General features: G+C 38.3%; 1 protein-coding gene across 2 annotated transcripts in view; it reads left to right on the forward strand.

The window, feature by feature from the left end:
* Positions 1-21,922, forward strand: part of NR1H3 (nuclear receptor subfamily 1 group H member 3) — a 41,158-nt gene that overhangs the window by 3,547 nt on the left and 15,689 nt on the right. The window contains exons 1-2 of one of the 2 annotated variants that reach the window (XM_063289732.1): positions 15,685-15,960; positions 21,132-21,352. In XM_063289732.1, coding sequence (XP_063145802.1) covers positions 21,238-21,352 — 115 coding nt within the window. In that variant the 5' untranslated portion in view covers positions 15,685-15,960; positions 21,132-21,237. Of the gene's footprint in view, positions 1-15,684; positions 15,961-21,131; positions 21,353-21,922 lie in introns of those variants that run through there. The other variant, XM_063289733.1, reaches the window with a different exon arrangement.

Below are 21,922 nucleotides of genomic sequence, written 5' to 3' on the forward strand. Positions count from 1 at the left end.
TCCAACTCAATCTCTTTATTATCTGCTGTAGAATCTTCCCACTTACTGATGTCAGGTAGACATCTGTAGGACCCTGGATCCTCCTTTTTGAACATGGGCACTCTGTTTACCCTCTTCTACATATTGGGCAGTTTACCAGTTTTCCAGGATTCTTCAAGGGTAATATATAAGGTCTTGACCTGATTATTAGCAATTTCCTTCAGTGCCTTAGAACGCAGTTCATCAGGTCCAGGAGACTGAAACTCATTTAAAGTAAAGAGGTATTCCCTGGACATTTAATCTAAAGCTTCAGTTCTGACCCTTCATCCTGCTCTTCACAATTTCCTGACAAATAAAAATTAAGTATCTCTGCTTGGCCTTTGACACCTGCTTGGCCACCTTCATTGAGCAATTGGTATACTGACTCTTTTATTTTGAAAAGGTCTAAATAAGCCTTTTGTTGTTGCTGTTATTCTCAGCATTTTTCACTAACCTTAGCTCATTCTGACAGCATTTCTGCAGTTTTCAGGCTGTCTGTAATCTTCCTTTGTGTCTTGGACTCTTTCCATATCAATATGGAATGGGGGATGGGGGCAGCGCATCCGTCCTGGCTCTCCTTGACCTCTCAGCAGCTTTCGATACCATCGACCATGGTATCCTTTTGGGTTGGCTCAGGGAGTTGGGGGTGGGTGGCGTGGTTTTGCACTAGTTTCCCTCCTTCCTCCAGGGCTGGTCCCAATCGGTGTTGATAGGGAGTGATAGATCTGGCCTGCGATCCCTCCTTTGTGGGGTGCCACAGGTTTCGGTCGGTGCTCTCTCTGGTCCTTTTTAACATCTACATGAAACCACTGGGTGAGATCATCCATCGCCATGGGGTGAGGTATCATCGATGATACTCAACGATACATCTCCACCCCGGGTGAATATAAGTGATGCTGTTGCCACCCTTTCGCTGTGCCTGGAGGCTGTAAGGGTTTGGATGGGGAACAACAGGCTTCAGCTGAACCAGCAAGATGGAGTGGCTGCAGGTTGGGGGCTCCCAGGTATCCAAGAATTTACTATCTTTGGTTCTGGATGGGGTTGCATTGCCCCAGACACAACCAGTGTGGAATTTGGGGGTTCTCCTGGACTCACGACTCCTTCTCAAAGAGCAGGTGGCAGTCGTGGCCAGGGGAGCCTTTGCACAACTTCATGTTGTGCGCCAGCTACACCCTTTCCTGTATCAGGAGTCCCTCCAACAGTCACTCATGCTCTGGTCATCTCCCTTATAGGCTACTGCAATGTGCTCTACATGGGGCTACCCCAAAATGCGGCTGTGCGAGCAGTCTTAGGAGCTACTAGAAGGGTACTTATAACACCATTGCTGTGCGAGCTGCATTGGGTGCTGGTTTGCTTCCGGGTCCAATTCAAGGTGTTGGTTATCACCTTTAAAGCCCTACATGGCATGGGTTCAGGTTACCTGAGGGACTATCTCACCCATATCACATTGACCCGTCCCATCCGGTCAGGCAGAGAGGGCATGTTACGGACCCTCTCCAATGAGGGATTGCCAATTGGCAGGGTCCAGGAAGAGGGTCTTCTCTGCTGTAGCACCCACCCTTTGGAACAAGCTACCACCAGGAGTGAGACAGGCCCCCGCTCTCCTGGCCTTCCAGAAGGAAGTAAAAACATGGCTATGCCATCTGGCTTGGGATGGGAGGGGTGACAGTTATTCATGGGGGTGGTTGGCCCTGTGAGGATGCCAAGGTTAAGATCTTCCCATCTGGAATTTTATACTTTATATGGTATATTTTGTATTTGTCTTTGTATTTTTAGGAATTTATATTGAACTGTTTTAGTGATTGCTATTTTTATTATTTGTAAGCTGCCCAGAGTCATCGTATGCGAGATGGGCGGCAAAGAAATTTAATAAATGAATGAATGAATGAATGTCTTTTTATTTTCAGATCTTCACAATTTTTTCTGTATTGCCACATTAGCTTCTTTTTTTTAGATTTTTAAATCCTGCCTTTATTATTTTTATAAATAACTCAAGGCGGTGAACATACCTAATACTCCTTCCTCCTCCTATTTTTCCCACAACAACAGCCCTGTGAGGTGAGTTGGGCTGAGAGAGAGTGACTGGCCCAAGGTCACCCAGCTGGTTTTTCATGCCTAAAGCGGAACTAGAATTCTCAGTCTCTTGTTTTCTAGCCTGGTACCTTAACTGCTAGACCAAACTGGCTCTCTGTTATCTTTTGTTATCCTTCATTTTTTCTTTTTATTGGACTTGTTTGCAATCATGTTTTTAATATGTCTCTTTTTAGCAACTTCCATGCATCTTGAGGCCTTTTTCCCATTAGCTTCTCTTGCCATGGAATCCTACTTATCATTCTGAGTTTATTGAAATCTGTTTGGAGTGACATATACACTGCAGTCATAAAAAAATAAAATAAAATTAGGAACTCCCATTGCATAGTCACTTTGTTCCGGCATTCCTCCTACTTTCACTTCCTCAGACAAATGAAATCTTCTGTACTGGTAATAACAAGACAAGGATAGATGATCCTTTTGTCACATCACACTTCATCTCTTTACTTTAAAAAAAGTACAAATTAGGATACATGCTCTAAGTTTTTTGTTCAATTGTTTTAGCCCTGAGTAGCCCAAATGCATCTGTAAAATATTTACCTCCTTACAGCTATTAATAAGGCAGTAGTTCTTCCATTTTGCAACCATTTTCTGAATCTATTTTGTTATATTTCTGTTTGTAAATTGAGTATACAGTACATTGTCTTTGTATAATGGTCACCTTGCTTGCTATATTAACACTGAGAAGTGATACATTAAAGATTAAAAACTATTACAGCATCAGATTATGCAGCAGTCCTTTGTAGGCATTAAATATGAATCTGTTGAATATAAAAGAGGTCATTCTTACTATGAAAGGTTGTCTCTAGAGCTATCACCACCCCCAAGAATTACAGGAGATACAATCTAGAACAGTGTTTCTCAACCTTGGCAACTTGAAGTCTGCATGTTGAGAAATACTGGTCTAGAATCAGTGTGTTGTGAGAACGTAGTTAAGATACAGTGATTGGTACAGTCTTAAGTGGCTCTAAAAGGGTTGAACTGATGAATGAACATAATTTATGAATGGCTGCTACTCATAACTAAAAGAAACTTCAATGAATACTAAGATGCTAGGGACAAAATGGTTGAACAATGTTGCTTTCATACTATGCTTGGAATCTTCCCCAAAGCATCAGGTTGGCTCTTACTGGAAACAGAAAGCTGAGTTAATGGAATTTCACTGCACTGATTGTATAAAACTGTTCTTGTTGAATTATTTTTGATAGACCGGTATACATAATGCTGGAAACGGATTAAAAAGGATGAATTTTTCTTTACACTTCCTTCTTGGCCTTTGTCTTCCTATGATTTTGAAGAACCTCCTGAGCATTCCTTCTTATACAGCCAAGTGTTTAGTGGGAATGGGTGTCATTACACCACATCAGAACTAAGAAGGTGGGTTTGTGCCTTGGGATTGTCAAGCACCAGCAGTGTCAGATTCCCCCCATTTCAGTCTCATAGTAGCTCAGATCTTTTCTTTTGTGACTGCTTTGCAATTCTTCCTCTTCCCCCTCCTCCTCTGGCTTTAGGTCTAGTGCTATCTCCATATGAGCGTTACCATTCAGGAGCACATCAGGAATGTGTGATCCAAATAAGCAAATAATGACAGAGTTCAAAGGGAGGTTCTGTGAATAGGAGAAAATAGCAAACCAAAAAAAAAAAGTGGGATAGCCAAACATAGATTTTGTGTGTTTGAAATCATCCTAAAAAACCCCCCAGTGTGCTTATTTTTTATCTGGTGGGTGTGCCTTGAGTGCAGCTGTGTCATTGGCTGGCTTGCTGTTTTCCAGCTGACTGTAATGATGTCAGGTGTTGTGAGAAGAGCGTGCAACATAGCAGGGCAAAATCTGTAGAATGTTCTCACTTCTATGCAATGGAAAGGGGCTGACACATTTTCTCTTTGTGTAGCTTTTTCATCCAGGCTCTCTGTAGTTATTAGTAGCCTTTCTTCATATCTCCTGTGGAGCTCTTTAATTTTTCTCTTTTTCTGTTTAGTTTTTTTTTTTTAATAAAAAAATGCTATCTCAGATCTTCCATGCTTTGCCATACTAACTCTTTCCTCTAAGGCATCTTTTTAATACTAAATCAGTCATTATACTAGGCAGCCCCAAATAATGTACATTACAGAAACCTAGCATGAAGTGATGAATATACTTTAGTTTGGGTTGCGGCAGTTTTGTGATGTTTTCCATGTTGCAGTATATACAGTCATACATAATTTTGTATAACAGTTGTTTCCTTTGGTTTGTATAATGTGTGACCTGAACCCATGCATTTTTAAGTGGTGGCCTCTCATAACCTATCCTCATTCTGTCCAATGTCCTCATCTCATCTCATTAGAATATAATGCTGAACTTAAAAAATTAAAGAAGTGATTAGTAAATTGTCAAGAGTGGACCTGGTCTCCAATGTAATCTTTAAAGGCCTAAAAAACATTTAATATAAAAATTGCTTTAATATAAGAATGAAAAAGATTGCGAAAGGCAAAACATTTCTTTCCAGATTATCTTAATGATCACCTTTTTCCATATGTACTTATCTGTAATACAAGAGTTTCTTCAGAAACCCTGCTCTGCCCAAAAAGTTAGGTGGGCACCTCATTTATGGAATGACCTATCAACTGGTGCTAGGTGTGTGATAATTTTAGAACCTCACTGTATCTCTGGCTTCCTAAATAATTAAAGTTTATGGTCTGATTCTTTTATTTTTCATCTTAATTACGCAGTTAGTTTTTAATCCATTTTTATCACTGTATATTGTATTTTAATTGTATTTGTTTTGTGAGCCACTCAAAAACCTGCTTAATGGCCACTACAGAGATTTAGCAAATAAATGGTAAATAGTCTTCCCTAAAGGCATTGTTCCTTCACATTGTTTGCCTTTTGCCATCTTTTTAATTCTTTTATTAAAGCAACAGATAAAGTTTTTAAAATAAACTTTGGAGGTGGGCTGTGCAGACTTTACCTTCATTCAGTTTACCTTAGTCTGTGATAAAAGCTAACCACCAATTTAAATTTTAATAGTGAGTTGTTGAAATCACGAGCTTTGTCCTGCATATATCTTTAAGTAGACTATCTAGCATAAACTTGCTACCCACTTTCACATGTCCCAGTTTAAATGAGACAAATGTGTAATGTGTACACCTAAGTTTATATTGATCAATGTCGCAACTTTTTTTCTAGCATTTTCCTCAGGCTTACTGTCAGGAGATGATCTTTGTCTCACAGTTAGCTACTTCTGCCAGCCTACTTTGAGTAGATTCACTGATGAAAGGAGGGAAGTAGAGACCATTCTTGATTTTCCCCCCATGGGTTCCATCAGACTTTCCTTCAAGGAAAGAGTACTAATGGGATTTTTCCTGCCTGAAACTTCTGACAAAATTGGAGTCACGATTGCATTTCCTGTTGTCTGTTCGAAGGTCATGCTGATAGTGGAGTCCAATTGGTACTAGGCTGTAATGGGAGCCAAGATCTGGGGGCTACTACAGTTCAGTTTCGTAAGTGCGGTGCAGGCTCTCCCTTTGGGAGTTCTTAAACACATGAGCATGCTTGGTGTTCGACATACAGTGTAGAAGGGAAATGTGCATATATATATGAGCAATCCCTCTTGTTTCTGTGCCTCTCATGCTTTGAAGTGGAAAAATGAATCATTTGTAAACACAACTGTATTGGAACAAGGAATGGGATGGAGTCCTCAACAGAAAGGTGAACTATTAGCAGAAGCTGTTTCCTTAATTTTCCAAAAATATACTATTGCAGTTGTTTCATTTTGTAAGGTTCTTCATTTTAAAATATTTGTTTTAAAGCTGAAACAAGGAAATTCCCAACTTAGCTTTTAGGAAACAAAGTAGCAACCCTTAGTTTAAATGGTTTTAATTTATTGGAGTACCATTACAGAAGCTTATGAGTAATATAAGTGCTGCACTTGTACTTGATTTTTCTTATTTGCTTTTGGTTTTAAACATTAGTTTTGAGTTTTGCTTTTTGTTCTCATTGCTCATAAAATACTCCTGCTGCCTTCTATGAGAAAATAATTCAATTATTAAGAATTAAGAATGGGAACTTAATGGGCAGAAAGTTTATAGAAATGTTGTCTCTTATTGGAATAGTAGAGTTCATGATACAATCCAGCCTTACTCCCTATTGGGATGATTTCACAATAATTATAATGAGATATGATATAAGTAAGAGACAGGGGGAGATCCAGGAAAAAGAAGCACAGGAATTTGTTTTGAGACTTAGGTTGTTTTCATAAAAATAGGCAAATCAACATTAAACTTTTTATTTATTTTGCTCTCCTTCTCTCTGTATTAAAAACCTTATTCTGTCATTCCTATTTTTCTGCACAAGTCATGCATTCTGTGTAATTTTCTGTGTAAAAGAGATTAACTTTTCCCTGTACTTATTTCTTGGGATAGTATAACTTTGAAAGGTATGTCTCTCTTGAGATCAGTAATTAGGGTGGACCAGCACCATCTTGTGGTCTGCCAAGAGGATTGTATGAATTTTTGTAAATTGGGCTTTATATAAGAGAACTTTTTAATTTATATATAGAGTTTTTATTGAAAAAGAATTTTATACAAGATTTAAAAGCTACAGAAATGTAAAGAAAAAAGTAGAAGAAAGTAAAATATATGAAAATATAAAAGAAAATGTGAGAAACAGTAAAGGCAAAGAAAAGGAAGATATCTAAAGAAGTGACTTCAGTTCTTCTTTGCAGCCGTTACAAACATAATTATTGCCATTTCCACCCTCCCAAATTACATATCATGGTTCCCTTCTTCCTATAAACAACTCTTTTTAATCAATAAATCCCAAGATCACCAATTCATTTTTGTCCATTTTCAGCAAAAGATCCACAAAAGGTTTTCAGTCTTTTATAAAAGTAATTATTGTTCCTTTCCCAATCAGACAAGTCAATTTAGCCATTTCAGCAAGTTCTACCATCTTCACAGTCCACTCTCCATTGTGGGTATTTCTGTATTTTTCCATCTTTGTGCATATTAGCCTCATTGCAGTTATCATCTATAAAACCAGTCGTCCTTGAGTCTTTTCTAGTTGACTGTCCATAAGTCCTAGTAAAAAAAGCTTGGGTTTCAGCTGAATATTAAGTTTTAAAACCCTCTATCTTTGTGTAAATTTGTCTCTAGTATTTTTTCGCTTTTTTGCAAGTGCATCATGCATGGTAAAATGTCCCTTCATGCTTTTCATATTTCCAATAGTATAAAGTACCTTTATATATCTTAGACCATTTCTTTGGTGACATATACCAATGGTACATCGTTTTATAAAAATTCTCTTTTAAATTGTAAGTCAATGTGAATGTCAGACCTTTTAACTACATTCTCTTCCATTGATCCATTTGAATGTTATAATCAAAGTTCTTAGCCCATTTTATCATACATTCTTTAACTTGCTCTTCTTTCATTTCAAATCTCAACAAACATTTATACATTTTGGTAATCACATGTTCATCATTTTTCAATATCGGTTTTATAATGTTCTATTCTTGGTGCTTTTTTATCTGTATTAAATCTTTCTCTTGATTGTACATATGAAAACCATTGAAAACTAAATCCCTTTGTAGTCAATTGTTCTTTTGATTTCATCTTAAGTTCTCAATTTTCCCATACTAGCAAGTCTTGATATGTTACCCACTTTCCTGTGCCCACTGTTTCTTTTCTATAAAATGCTTCTTGAGCCAAGGCCCATATATGAGAACTTTTGAGTTACTTTTTAAAAATACATTCTAGTTTTACCTTTTGAGAGATTGATTATTTCCAATACGGGGGAGGAAGAGCTAAAGCCATTAGCCACTCACCTTTACGCTGTAAGACCAGGTGGTTAAGTTATAGAAAGCATTTAATTTTTCCATTTTTACCTTTTATTTGTCTGAAGGGCAGTACAGGTTCTGGGAGCCCTGTTTCTCTCAACAGGCTAGAGTTAGGGAAGAGGATGCCAGGCAGAGTACTCTTTGGAAGATAGCTAGTGGCTCTCGTAACTACCCAGCCGCTAAATGAAGGTGGAAAGTAGCATTTAGGGCCTCTGGGAAAGGAGGTTTGAGACCTGCAGCTTTTGCCTATGGCAGCTGCTGTGTTACTATACCTACTTTAGTAGTTTCATGGGAACAGATCCTAAAATGATTATTCTTTGTACCATTCTTTGTAAGGAATGTGGACAGGGCAAGCGGCTCAGAAAGGACCCTCCCTATATTCTTGGGCTGTAAAGGGGATGGGAGGGAGAAATGTACTTTTAAACTTGCAAGATTCTGTTAATGTAATTAATGTAACCTTACAATAAAGTAGAATTAGCTCATCTGACCATGCTTCCTGTCTGGTCTACCTCTCAAGGCTGACAAAAAACCACAAGTGCTTTATCACCATGACTTGGGCATTAGATTTTCCCTCTTCAGATTTAACTCAGGCCTATGACTGTGTGGTTGCTGCAATTACTTCACGATTCTCCTTACCCTGCACATAGAAGGTTTGAAATTAGTTGAGAGTGTGTACTTCAGTGTAAGGCTAACACTTTATTTGTAAAATGTGTCAGGCTCAGTTCTGACCTGCAAGACTTTGTCGGGAAACATTAGTGCCAAGGTGAAGAATCATTTCTCTCTCCAGAGGATCACTTGCCCTGAGGCAATATGTCAAATACTCCACACCCTTGGGCCAAGTGAGAGAGATATTGTTCCCTTGTGCAGAAATATATATATTTATCACTCAAGTCTTCCTCCTCTTACACCAATGCTATATTGGCTAGAGAGGAAAAGAAATCCCTCTTTTCAGACCCAAGATGAAGATTGAAATCCTGTACCTGAGAATTGTTTGAGAGCTGCATCCTATTCATGGCCAAAGATTGCCCATTCCTATCCTACTATATCATTGCTGCTAATCAGTGCAGGTGTAGACTTTCCAAAGCAAAGGTGGATCAAAGATCTGGTTTGGCATTAGGCAGTTCCTACAAATCCCATGCAATGAAGTTCTGGTTTATTAAAATTAAAGCATTAAATGACAGATTTTATACAAGCCTCCTCTTCTGTTCCAGGACAGTACTTCCAAGTTTTGAATGGAAAAGAAACCAGCCAGTCAAAGCAATCTGTTCAGGATGAATCACTTCCAAAATTAAAATGTAAAAAAGGCTTTTTAAGAGTTTAAGAGCTAAAGCTGGGGTTGGGAGTTGGGCGGCATACAGATTTAATAGCTAGATAGCTAGATAGATAATGTAAGATTTGGGGCTATAACAAGACTGAGGGAGAAATCCAGAAGAATTAAATTATCAGTGGAATCATTCTTTCAAACCCTTCTGGGATCTAAAAACAATATCAATTTTTTTTACTGTGCACTATTCACCAGTCAGTGGGTCAGTGGGACATAGGGGCTGAGAGTGAAAGAAAGATAGAAGTAGTTATTGGCACTGAAGGAGAGAAATAACTTGCAAGCAATAGGTAAGAAGAAAAAGCTTGGGCTCTGGATGGTGGTGTGCAATTGACTTGCTTTTTATCTTTTGTGAAGCTCCAGTAAGAAAATCTACAAGATTGAAAGACAGGAAATGCATGGTCTCTACATTCAAATTACAAAGTCTTTAGGACAATCTTTCCTGATCTTGATCTATAAAGAACATTTTATCTTGAAGCAGATGCATCTTTCTCTAGGCTTACACAGCTTTTTCAGAAGCTGCTCTCACACAAGCTCTCCAGTATGGATTGGAGCCACACTGTTTGGAGCTAATAGGAGCTATCGTCCAAAATGCATGGAACCCAGGATGCTGTAGACCTAATAGTCTTTACTGTACTTGATCAATAATCTCATATTTTTATAATTATTTTTAGCATTATTGCAGCCTATCATATTACTAGGAATAAATTTAGACATCTGTGTTCTCTGTTCCTTTTGTACCCAAATTACATTAAAATTATGATTCTTACAAAATTGATATACTAGAGCTTGGCTCAGGCCAATTCATCATAAGAATTCTGTTTTGATGCAAAGATTTCTTTGCTGTTAAACATACATGCCTCATTTCTGCAACTTAATTTCCATAATCTGCATGGTAAAGAAGCTGTGGCAAATCTTTTTTATATGAAAGCAACATGGATGTGTCCAGGTAGTCCCTGGGAGTTGAGTTTGCATTTTTCCCACTGAAGCAAGTAGCTGTGTGTGCACACAAGACAGCTTGTGTGAGAGCAGCTTCTGAAAAAGCTGTGTAAGTCTAGAGAAAGATGCATTTGCTTCAAGAATGCAAAAAGCCTGCTTCTGGTTATGCCAGAAGATTGGACTACCCTCCAGAAGCTGTTAAGACCGAAGCCCAATGCATACTTTCTTAAGACTTTTCTTATGCAATGACCTGGCCTTAGCTACAGCATTTTATAAGGAATGAAGATGTGGTGGCATCCATTTGTCAGGTTTACAGTTATCCAGGAAATAGCAGTTCCACAAGTGAACAAATATGCTGACTCTTCAAACCTCTCAGGCTGTGATTGTTATGTCTACTTTCAATCACCGTGGACTCTTCTAAGCAGTTGTCTGAACATTTTGAAACAAAGATAATTCATTTTACCAAGCAGGGGAAGCCTATAAAATTATTTATTTATTGAATTTCTAGTCTGCCCAACTCCAGAAGAACTCTAATTGACTTCACCAAGTTAAATGAAACAACGTTATATAAAAGGCACAACCGTCATTCCAGAGAACAACACAACATCCTTCCACATAATACCCAACTTTAAGGGCCTTGCTCAAATACCCTAACCCAAGGCCTGGGGAAAACATCCTGTTTTTAAGGATTGCTTGAAAGAGGGGAAGATGGAGGCCATGCAAATCTCAGGATGGATGCTGCTGCTAAGGGCAGGTGTGATGAAAGAGAAGGCCTGCCTCTTAGGTCCTGTTAGATGACACTGATTAAGCAACAGACCTGAAGCAAGCTGACTCGGAGCACACAGGACAGGCAGCCACTCTGGGAGACAGGCAGTCCCTCAAATAGCTGTGCCATGTAACACCTTGAATTGCACCCAGAAGCCAATTAGCAACCAGTGCAGCTCACAGAGCAGGGCTGTTACAGTTAGGCTTACCTATAACTGCTCTAAAGGCAATAGCAATAGCAATTTTGATGAATATTTTTATTTATTTATTTATTTATTTATATTTCAAATTTCTGTCACCGCCCATCTCCCCCAAGGGAGTAGGGTGGTGGATATAGGAATAGCAATTTATATGGTGAAAATCTCTAAAGACAATAGCAGTTTTAACTGTGAGAGACAGTATTAGGAAATGGAAGTTATGCATTCCAAAAACAAGAATAGAAAAACTCTTTGCTGATTATGTGAACTGTTATTTCTGCCAAAAGATGTGTTAGACAAATACTGACTGTAAGGATGTTCAAACCTCTGCACCAACTATATTCACTGTTCACTTAGTAATTAATTAAAGCATACAATTTGACCTGGGGTGCCTAGACTTTGTATGCTCCTGTGAACTGCTCAGAAATAGCAAGAGTGCATTCAGATTTGCCGGAGGATGTCACATTTAACTTTGTACCATGTATCAATTGTGTCAGCTTCTGTTCTTTTATGGCAGTGTTTCTCAACCTTGACAACTTTAAGATGTGTGGACTTCAACTCCCAGAATTCCCCAACCAGCAATTCTGGAAGTTGAAGTCCACACATCTTAAAGTTCCCAAGGTTGAGAAACACTGCCTTAGGGAACAGAAGGCCTAACCCTTTGCAAGCAGCTTTATGTTGTGAAAATCTTCAGAGGTGACCATACGAGGAAAAAAAAATCATACACATTCACTTGAAATAGTATAAAGGAATAAAAATGAACCGTGGGGTGAAAAAAACGTTCAGTCTTATCATTTTCTGTGTGAGGAACAAGAGTGAGCTGGTGTCATTTTGGTCTTCATTCTGAGTTTCTGTTGTGAGGATAAGCTAAGAGAAAATGTACAGCCTTCATAGCTTAGTGAGATTTGAAAGCCACATCACCCCTCTTCTAATTCAGTAGTACTCCATTGACTATGCACAGTGGCCCTTCCCTTCTCATTACATGGCAAAGGGAAGTTCTCTGTGAGTGATTTCACAGTGTCAATTGTGTTGTCTTTTTAAGTGTTTTAGAGGTTTTAGTGTTGGAACTGCCATAGCACGGGAAAAACACTAAGAAGTGTTGGAACTGCCTTAGAATGTTAAATAGTTTTAACGTTTTATGTATTATATACTCATTCTTATGAGCTGCCTGAAACTGTTGGCCTGGAAGGCATACTGTATGTATTTATTGAACAATAAACGAAGTGAGGTGGCCAGGGGAAAGAGGATAGTTTTATAATTGTGATAATTTCATACAATTCTGCCATGTAACACATACACCTTCATGTTTAATGTTAGAAGATCTTTCATTTCCAAAATTACCTTCCCTACAAAATGCTTTCACTCTACTTTTAAATCATAAAAGGGGAAAACAAATTGCTCCTTCTAATTGGAGATGCATAATCTGGCATCTCAGGACTATGTGCAATACATAAATGTCATGGGTTTAGCAACTCAAAAAGTTGCAACCAGTTTATATTTTTCATATGACAGAAGAGGAACTGATTAAATATATTATTAGAGAATATTTTATTAACTCTTTTTAACATTAATTATATTGAAATGTAAATGAAATAACTAATCCAATTTTTGTCATGGCTTCACTTAATAGTTTTGGACTATAGCATTGCTTAGAAGGCAAGTATGGCCCATCGCAGAAAATGTTAGACTTCATGTTCTAAGTATGGATAGGGTAGAGGGCTAAGACAGTCTCAGAACAGATGAGAAAAAGTCCACTGGCAAGGTCAAGAGGAAGAGCCAAGAGACAATATTGTGAGAACATTTAGCTTCCCTATGGCAGAACCTTAGAGGAAGTGAATAAAGCTCTTAAGAAGCATATGAAGAATATTGCTGATTGGTACAAAAATAAGAGGAATTGGCTAGTGCAACCAGTCTTGATGGCACCAGCCTGTTAGTGCAAAGAAGTGGGCATGGTTTCATCTACTATTAGGTAATTTTAGCTTTGTAATTTCTTTACAAAGAAATTGCACTTATCACTCTTCACAAATATGTTGATGGATTATCTCTTAACTGGGAGATTGTGATTTAAATTTCTGAATCTTACCCATCCTGGTGCCGCCTTGATGTGATATACTATAGCTCTGATCCTCACCTAGCATTGATTAATGACCTGTTGAGTAGGATCATGTCATATCTGAGCTGCAAATACTGTATCTGGAGCTACAGAAAATAGTAGTTCTTTGCTGCCGTGCAGTGGTTATCCAGATTTTTGCAGCCCAAATATGGTATGCCTGATGTAGGTTCAAGATTTGGGGGGTTATATTCCAACACATTTGGTGGGCACTTAAGAATGAGATACTTTGGGGAGTTTAAAACTTCTATTTTGGAGTCTTAAATGCAAGATGAAATACAGTATATATTTTAAATATAGCACCTTTTTCTAAAATAGTTGGCTGGGTCATTTTGTCTTAGACAACTAAAGGATTTTTTGAAATCCTGTTCAGTTGCCCATGTTTCCCAGAGATACTTTTTCTTCTTTTTTGCTACACAAACCCTCCACTAAAGTCACTTGTTGAGGAAATACTTTGAAAGAGAAAGGCAGGGATAAGAAAACTTAGTGTACTCCTATCCACACTTCCACTTAATAGTAACATCTCATTGTGTTCTCTCTCTCTAAAGAGCACACTGTAAGATATGGTTGGCTACATTCTATTTTTTTAGCTATGGCAGTACTGTGGGATATTTGGATTCTGTCTTGTACTTTGTCAGAAAATGATCTGGTGGGATACATGTATGCCTACCAAACCATGGCTTATTCCTCACCAGTGCCCACAAACTACTAGACTAATCACATAAGCTAGAAAACTTTTGTGAATTACCTCTAGGTATCCTAGAACTTGCCAGATGTGCAGAAACTTGAAAATAGGGGTGTGGATTCCTACTGATATACATGCCATATTGTTTCTATAAGCAAAAACGACTCTATAAGGAAATCCACAGGTTGTCTGAATCTTTACCCATCTGTTACGAACTATTAAATGGTTGACAAACTTTTTACCTTCAGGGAATATGTTCCACATTGAGTGCTACCAAACACAGCAAAAACTGCATTTTAGATCATTGGCTTCTTGTTCCTCATGGAGGGGATTCAGCAAATCAGTGGTGATATGGATTGTAAAAGAATCAGGTTCTTTAGATGTTTCTGCCTCAAAGATGGAGGCAACATGTTTGCTTGTGAGTTGCTCCCACCTTTTGTGAATTGAGAGACAATTATTCCCCATGTCCCCTGTCTTCCAGCAAGTTCTGGAAAGCAGTTTTTATATTGCCCTGGATGAGTTTGTCCAAGAGGATAAGTGAACGGTTTTACCCTCGTTCAGGGATGGCTTGATTCCATAGTGGTTGTGGTATGGTAGAAATCATTGTCTCATCTGCAGAGGAATCCTAAAAACATGCTGAATACAGCAGAGGATTCTGGCACACACTCTGTATTAGTTGGTCTCATGCAGTTCTGTCTGGATTATATACTAAATTATACTCCGTGTTACTTTGCTGCTGTGCTTACATCCAAAAAATGCAACAGGGTTTTTTTTTTTTTGACTGTGCAAAGTACAGGAACAAGAATATTGACCAAAAAGGCCAACTGATTGGGAGACCTTTTTCTGGGAAAAGTGAGATCAAGATTACAAGGAGCAGAAAACAGTAATAGTGAAGAAAATGAGACTGCTTCGTCTCTTTGTCTTTTTAAAAGAATGCTCAATTCGAGTTGCTTTTCTTCCTGTGAGGGAGAATATGGGTGTGCTCCCATGATAGGCTTGTCAAAACCAAGTTTTATTTGGTCGTCCAATGCATTTAGAATTTACAGTCAACATATGTTTTGCCCACGTGTATTGAACTTGTATATAGGCCTTGTTCACAGACTTGGAAGAGGGGATACTAACTTTAAGATAATCTTGTGTCTTTTTTTTTTTTGCTGAATTATACAAATCTATTTTCATTATCTATTTTTAGCTTAATTATGGTTTGTTCAGTTGTTCCAGTTGCTTGAATATGTATAGCACCCTAAACTCTCTATAGGGTTCTGCTTGCATGAATTACTAAAATGGAATTGGTTAGTTGGTGGTTCAATGTAAGCACACCTTCTGTGGGACCTGGATCTTTTCAACTTTTGGGAGAAAAGCAGATGGGCAGAAAGGAACAGTTTAGAAAGGAAAAGAGAGGCTCTTCTTGAGAAAGCAAGCTCATACAGCTTAAATATGTAATGGGTGGGGAGGATCATAGGGGTATGTGTGTGTAAACATACTAGAAAATAAGTACAGAGATGATAATAGTGTAATTAAAGTTCTTGTTGCAGGAAGAAAGAACTGAACTCTTGTTCTGGTAGAGAAAGGAGATACCTCTTTGTGGTTATGAGTACAAATGGTGGCCACAGGATGTTGTTTGGATTATTTGGTTTGGTTTGATAACAGCACTTTATGTCTGAAGGAGCAGAAGGAGTTGGACTTGGGACATTTGCTTGCTGAGTTGTTCAGCTGATTCTACATAGGGCAGGGCTAAGGCCTGGTGCCAGCATATCTTGGAAGTGCTTGGTGCCTACACTGAAACATGAATTTGACCACAGCCCAGGGAATATTATGCTTTCATCAGCCTTTCACCTACATGTACTTCCCCATGAGGTTTGCCATACATTCTCATTGCATTTTTAAAAGGAAGGATTGACTAATAATCTATTGTTTTGCATTTGGAACTGGCACTGACAACAACTGTCAAGACGGCACACAAGTTTCCAGCATACAGATATTATTAATTGGATCATTGGATCAAAGGGATTTAAATTGGGTAGGTACAGCTCTTCTCTAAAGCTCTCTTCTTTTTACCTTGACCGTTAAACATTTGAATTAGTTTTCATAATATTTTCAGGAAAGAATTTATTTTCACTGTATAATTAAAGCAGATTTTCTTTTAGATATTGTAGCAAGCAGGACTCTGGTTGTGCTTAATAACAGGTAGGATAGTGAGATAAAAGGTCATTTTCTTCCAGCCTCTGAACTTTTTGTTCAAGTTTTTGGCTCTGTAGAAAGGGATCTGGCCACTCTGTTACTGGATAGCTTTTATTTAACATTGAGTGATTTGAGGGATACTGTGTCAAGCCTATCACTTGACACAGAATATATAAAAGGGGATTTGAATATCTTGCAGGCATTTGAAAACTTACAACAGTGTTTAATTTTCGGTTGTTGAAAAAAATCTTTGCTAGATTAGATTAAAGTAATTGTGTGTAAGCAGCTTGACGGTTTTTAAATCATAGTGATCCCACTAAAAAGGCTTGCTCATTTGATCTGGTCCAAAACCTACAAATTTCTGACAAAGAAAATTTTATAATTTTTTAGTTAGGCAATAATTGGTTTCCAGTGGTCTTTAGATCTTTTCAACCATGTTCAGATTCTGTATTTCTCCGATTAGTATAGCAGTAAAACTCTGGCTTTATTAGTAGTATATGAAAAGGTGCTTCAAATGTTGATTCCCTAGCTCCACTCTGATTTTAATTTATTTTGGCACTAGCCAACCATCACTATATGCTGGATGCATTCAGTTCCTGACTCAGTGAGTGGAAGAGCATAAACAGCATAAATCTTCTCTCTGGGACACCCTTCTGCATGTGGAATTGGCCTGTTCTGCATGCTTATCTTGAGTGGGGATATCTAAGCTCCTCACATATGTGGGTGAGAGGGGTAAAGGCCAGGAGATTAATTTGGCACCTACCCTGGCATCGTTTCAAAAGGCTGTAAAAACATACTTTTTCTTCAGGTCCTTCAAGATTGAATTGTCCCCATAATTGAGATTGGGGGTTGGTACCTATGTTGATTTATTGTTTTATATTTTTGTTTTTGTGGTTTCATTTATATTGCAAGCTATTGGGAATTGGTTTCTGATTATGATATAATAAGGAAACAAATACATAAATGATTTGAAGATGAAGATTATTCCGACTTCATTTTTTTTATTTTTCCCATTGAAGCATCACTGCAGATCTCCTTTAGCTTTGCTGAGTCTCTAACGTATTTTCTTCCTTTGAAAATATTTCATGCTATAATGGACCAAAATGATTTGTTGTACATTTTAACAGAATACAGTCTTTGATTTCAAAGTCTAGCACAGTCACGAACATTCATAATTTGGGAACTTTTTGACTAGAGAATCATTATGTGCCTGAAACTGCTTATGGATCCACAAGTAAAACCAATATGCAGTATTTTAGAAATGTCTTCAGTGTTACCTTTTGTTAAACTGTTTCAGCACAAACACAGTAATGGATCTAATCCCCAATTTCAATATACCCAATATGCTTTTACCCTCTTCTTTGGACATAAAGGCCAAGGTTTGCTGTTAAAAGTGTCATTTAAAAATAATTTCAGGCTTCAGAAGGAGGCCCTTATTTTTCTCTTAGTTATGCTGCTCTGAAGTTGAAAAAGCATCGACTGCTTTTTCAGATCTGCAAAGGCTACCAGATTGGGGTTGCACAAGTTGAGACAACCACAAGAGAGCAGCAAAGAGTTAGCATTTCTGTATTTCTTTGCTGTCACCTAGCAGTTGTTCAGAGTTTTGCAAGCCAGATTTGGTAAACCTAAAATATGCTCAGGGTATGTGGGCATGTGTGGGTGTGGGCTATATGTCTTTTGATGATTTCTCCTGTGTTCACTGGGATGCTATAATTTTTGTGTGTTTTTTTTTTGTCTTAAATCTCTAGTCTCTAGTCTTCCAAGGAAGATCACGAGTGGGCCATGTTTTTGTGGCCAGGAGCCATAATTAATGTTTGGGGGAGAGGTGAATAAGTGTGCTAAGCAAAGAAATCACAAAGACGGGGGAGGAGTGTGTCACGTTAAGCGTAGGGTTTTGGCGGGGGAGGGATTTGGGAGTTTTCTTCATATAATGTTTGTGTGTCTTCTGCTTTAAAATAGGGGGAAGCTGCAAATGTACTGCTTTTTAAGAGAATATTTGCAGCTCAGGGTTGAACTGTGGAGTCCTTGGTGCTCTCTGAGCCTTGTTGTTTTCTTGCAGACGTTTCATAGCCAGACTAGGCAACATCTTCAGTGCACTGAAGATGTTGCCTAATCTGGCAATGAAACGTCTGCAAGAAAACAACAAGGCTCAGAGAGCACCAAGGACTCCACAGTACTGCTTTTTGGCAACTGTACTGCTATAATTCAGTGGTGCAGTTATAACTGGAAGAAGGAATGGAAGGTTGTTTTTTTTTTGAAGCTCCTGGAGCTGTATGAAAATGTTGAGCGGGGTGGTTACTTATCACCAGATTATTAAACTCTCTTTCTTCACTCCCCCCCAGATTTGTCTCTCCCCCATCATATATATCATTTTCTCTGCAGCTTGAGAAAAATGGGAAATATGTTAGAATGGATGTGATATACTGTACAGTAGGCAACATGCATCAATTCTTGTTAACAACTGGACTCTTATGTGGTATCTAATTAGGTAATTACAGTGAGGTTGACATTTAATTGTAGCTGTAACTCAGTAAAGGAAAAAAATATCAGACATGGTTGTTGCATATGACAACCAAAAGGCGTAGGAAGTGCCTGGGGACTGCAGCAGGAACAGTATTGTTTTTATTTAATTCAATAGTGGCAATGTGGAATTGATTTTTCTCATTCAGGTATTTAAGGTTCATGAAACACAATGAATGAGAGAAGAGAGCCAGGCAAGATGACAGGGAAATAAACACACCAGATGAGACTAGCTGGTTACTGCAGCTTCCTAAAAACAAATTTAGAAGCATTTTAAAATAGATGTTGTTGTCAAGTTAGGCAACATATATCAGGTTCATTGCAAAGGGATGGGTCACTACAAGAGTGATGTCCACTTTTGACTATTGCCTACCTCCCTGCTTCAAAGATTCACTACAACTTCCCCAGCTCTAAATGACAACCTCAGATTTTTGCCTTATCAAAAACTGTACTAAGCAACAAGTTCACTTTTGCTGCTTGCTTTGGCCTCTACATGTGATTGATGACATGCAGTTTTGAAATTCCCTTAGTCAAGCATCCGTATCCTTTTCTTTGGCTCCAGCTGTCTGTATACCCTGTTTCCCAGCATATTCTGCCCTTCAGTGCTACTTTGCACCAGTGTTGCTTAATTACTGAGCTGACAGCAGCAAAACCCAAATTGGATCTTTTCAGATTTCTAGGTGGAGGAATTAAAGCCTTTCCTCATTTAATGTATCTAGAGCTTCTTTGAAATCTTTTCTTTTAAATAAGGAAGTTTGGTTAAGTATCTCACACAACCATTCAGTAATTGTCCTCTAAAGCATCTTTTCTACTGAGGTAGTGTAACTCTCATTACGCTGATTCTGTGTTAGAATGGAGATATGGAAGTTTAGCATGTAAAGAGACATGCCAGCCTCCCACAATCAGGCAGGCTGCTGCAAACCAAGTGAACTTTTATTGTCTCTAGGATCCTAAAAATGATAATCAGGGCAATAACCTTTAGTGAAAATAGCTGAACCCAGAACTTCAATAAAGTTACATTTAATAAACAAAGGCTCATTAACTTTCAGGGAACTGAGCTGTTTTGCATCTTCCTTCCTTCCTTCCTTCCTTCCTTCCTTCCTTCCTTCCTTCCTTCCTTCCTTCCTTCCTTCCTTCCTTCCTTCCTTCCTTCCTTCCTCCCCCCTCCCTCCCTTATCAACCATACTATTTCAGAACCTTTATCTTTTTGGCTGTATGCTGTCTTAATTTTGGATTGTTTTTTGTTGTTGTTTATTCGTTCAGTCGCTTCCGACTCTTCGTGACTTCATGGACCAGCCCAGGCCAGAGCTTCCTGTTGGTCGTCAACACCCCCAGCTCCCCCAGGGACGAATCCATTACCTCTAGAATGTCATCCATCCACCTTGCCCGTGGTCGGCCCCTCTTCCTTTTGCCTTCCACTCTCCCTAGCATCAGCATCTTCTCCAGGGTGTCCTGTCTTCTCATTATGTGGCCAAAGTATTTCAGTTTTGCCTTTAATATTGTTCCCTCAAGTGAGCAGTCTGGCTTTATTTCCTGGAGGATGGACTGGTTTGATCTTCTGGCAGTCCAAGGCACTCTCAGAATTTTCCTCCAACACCACAGTTCAAAAGCATCTATCTTCCTTTTCTCAGCCTTCCTTATGGTCCAGCTCTCGCAACGGTTTTATGACTTATGTTTGTGATCTGCCTAAAGATGTACATTTGTGGAGACATACAAGTAGTGAAAATGGTTACCTGAATAAAAGTGAAAATGCCTTCTTGGGGAATTTGACTAGCTTCTTCACTTTTTATCCAGCTTTCCCAAACTGATGTCCTCCAGATGTACTGGAACTGCAATTCCCACTATTACCCACCAGTACAGCACAGCACATTTGAAGGGCACCAAGTTGGAAAATGCTGCTTAAGATAATCTGGTTATGATAGTCTTGGACAAGCTTTTTAGTAATTATGTAGTATTATGCTGATTTGATGATTAATTAGCTGTGATATTGTTTTGTTTGTGGAAAAATTAGTTATTTTAAAAATTGTTTTTATTATTACTATTAGCTGACTTGTGATTTTGCATCAGGAAGGCCTGTGTTCTAGTCTGTGCTCAGCTGTATCAGCTGTTTGGATAACTTTGGACCAGTCTTTCTCTCTCAGCCCAACCTACCTTACAGGGTTTTTATTGTGGGGAAGAATAGGAGGGAGCACTATGTATACCCTCTTCAGCTCCTGTATGAAAGGTGGGTTGTAAATCAACAAATAATTAAAATAATATTTTATTATAAGTGTTATATTATTTATAAATAAAAATAATATTTATATTTCTAACAGAAAAATGGAGTTTTATTGGAAAGAAGTGTATTCTAGTTAAAGGAGAAAGACTATAAATCTATGAGAACAAATCATTATAGAAGGCAGCAGCCTGGGTGGTTACTGTTCTGGATTATAGTGTGAAAACAGAAGACTTCTTGGTAACTTCAGGAATTGTGTTTTTCTTTTATTATAGCTTTTGTTTTTCTCCATTTTATGAAGACTGCATGCAAACATGCTGAGCTTGGTCATAATCATGCTTTAGAGGTTACAAGAACGTGAGTCCCTGTAGAACAGCCATCATGGGTCCCACTCAGCTTGTCACACAGAACCATGGGAAGAAGACGACTGTTTTTAACATGGAGGAAAAGGTATTTGCACTTTTCCAGAGCTCAGAGATTCCCTCTGAGCCTATAGGTAAGACCACATTCTTGCTTTAATTCATATGTTATGAACACAGTAAGAAATTATCTCTATACTAAATGAAATCATGTGATAGACCTATGTGGTGGAATTCTACACAGTACTATGGATTGCATGAAACTTTAAAAAATGTTTCTGCACATTAAAAACAAAACTATCTCCCTTCAAGCAATACATTATAGGATAAGAAGTATAATAATAAATGAAGTTGAATGTGGAATATATTTTGGGTCTAGCTTTGAAAAAAAAATAAAGGAAAACCATGGGAAGAAATGCAGAGGGAAAGAAACTGGTGAGAAAGTCTCCAAAGTTTGCAGGATGTGTGTGTGTTTGCTTGACTTTTCTGAGTTTTGAAAGATGTTTGGAAAGAAGCATTTCTGTTTCTGGTATGAGCGCTAGTCATCTGCTTATATTGGATAATCTGGATTATTTATGATTTTGAAAGTCTACGAAACTGACTCAGGAAACTGTAAAATGAAAATGAGTGTACAACAAGTGTGTTAGACCTTAGCTTTCATAATCCCCAAGTAGCAAGGCCAACAGTCATATTATCTGGGGAATTGT

The sequence above is a fragment of the Candoia aspera genome, chromosome 1, assembly GCF_035149785.1.
Source record: "Candoia aspera isolate rCanAsp1 chromosome 1, rCanAsp1.hap2, whole genome shotgun sequence".
In the NCBI taxonomy this organism is placed as follows: Eukaryota; Metazoa; Chordata; class Lepidosauria; order Squamata; family Boidae; genus Candoia; species Candoia aspera.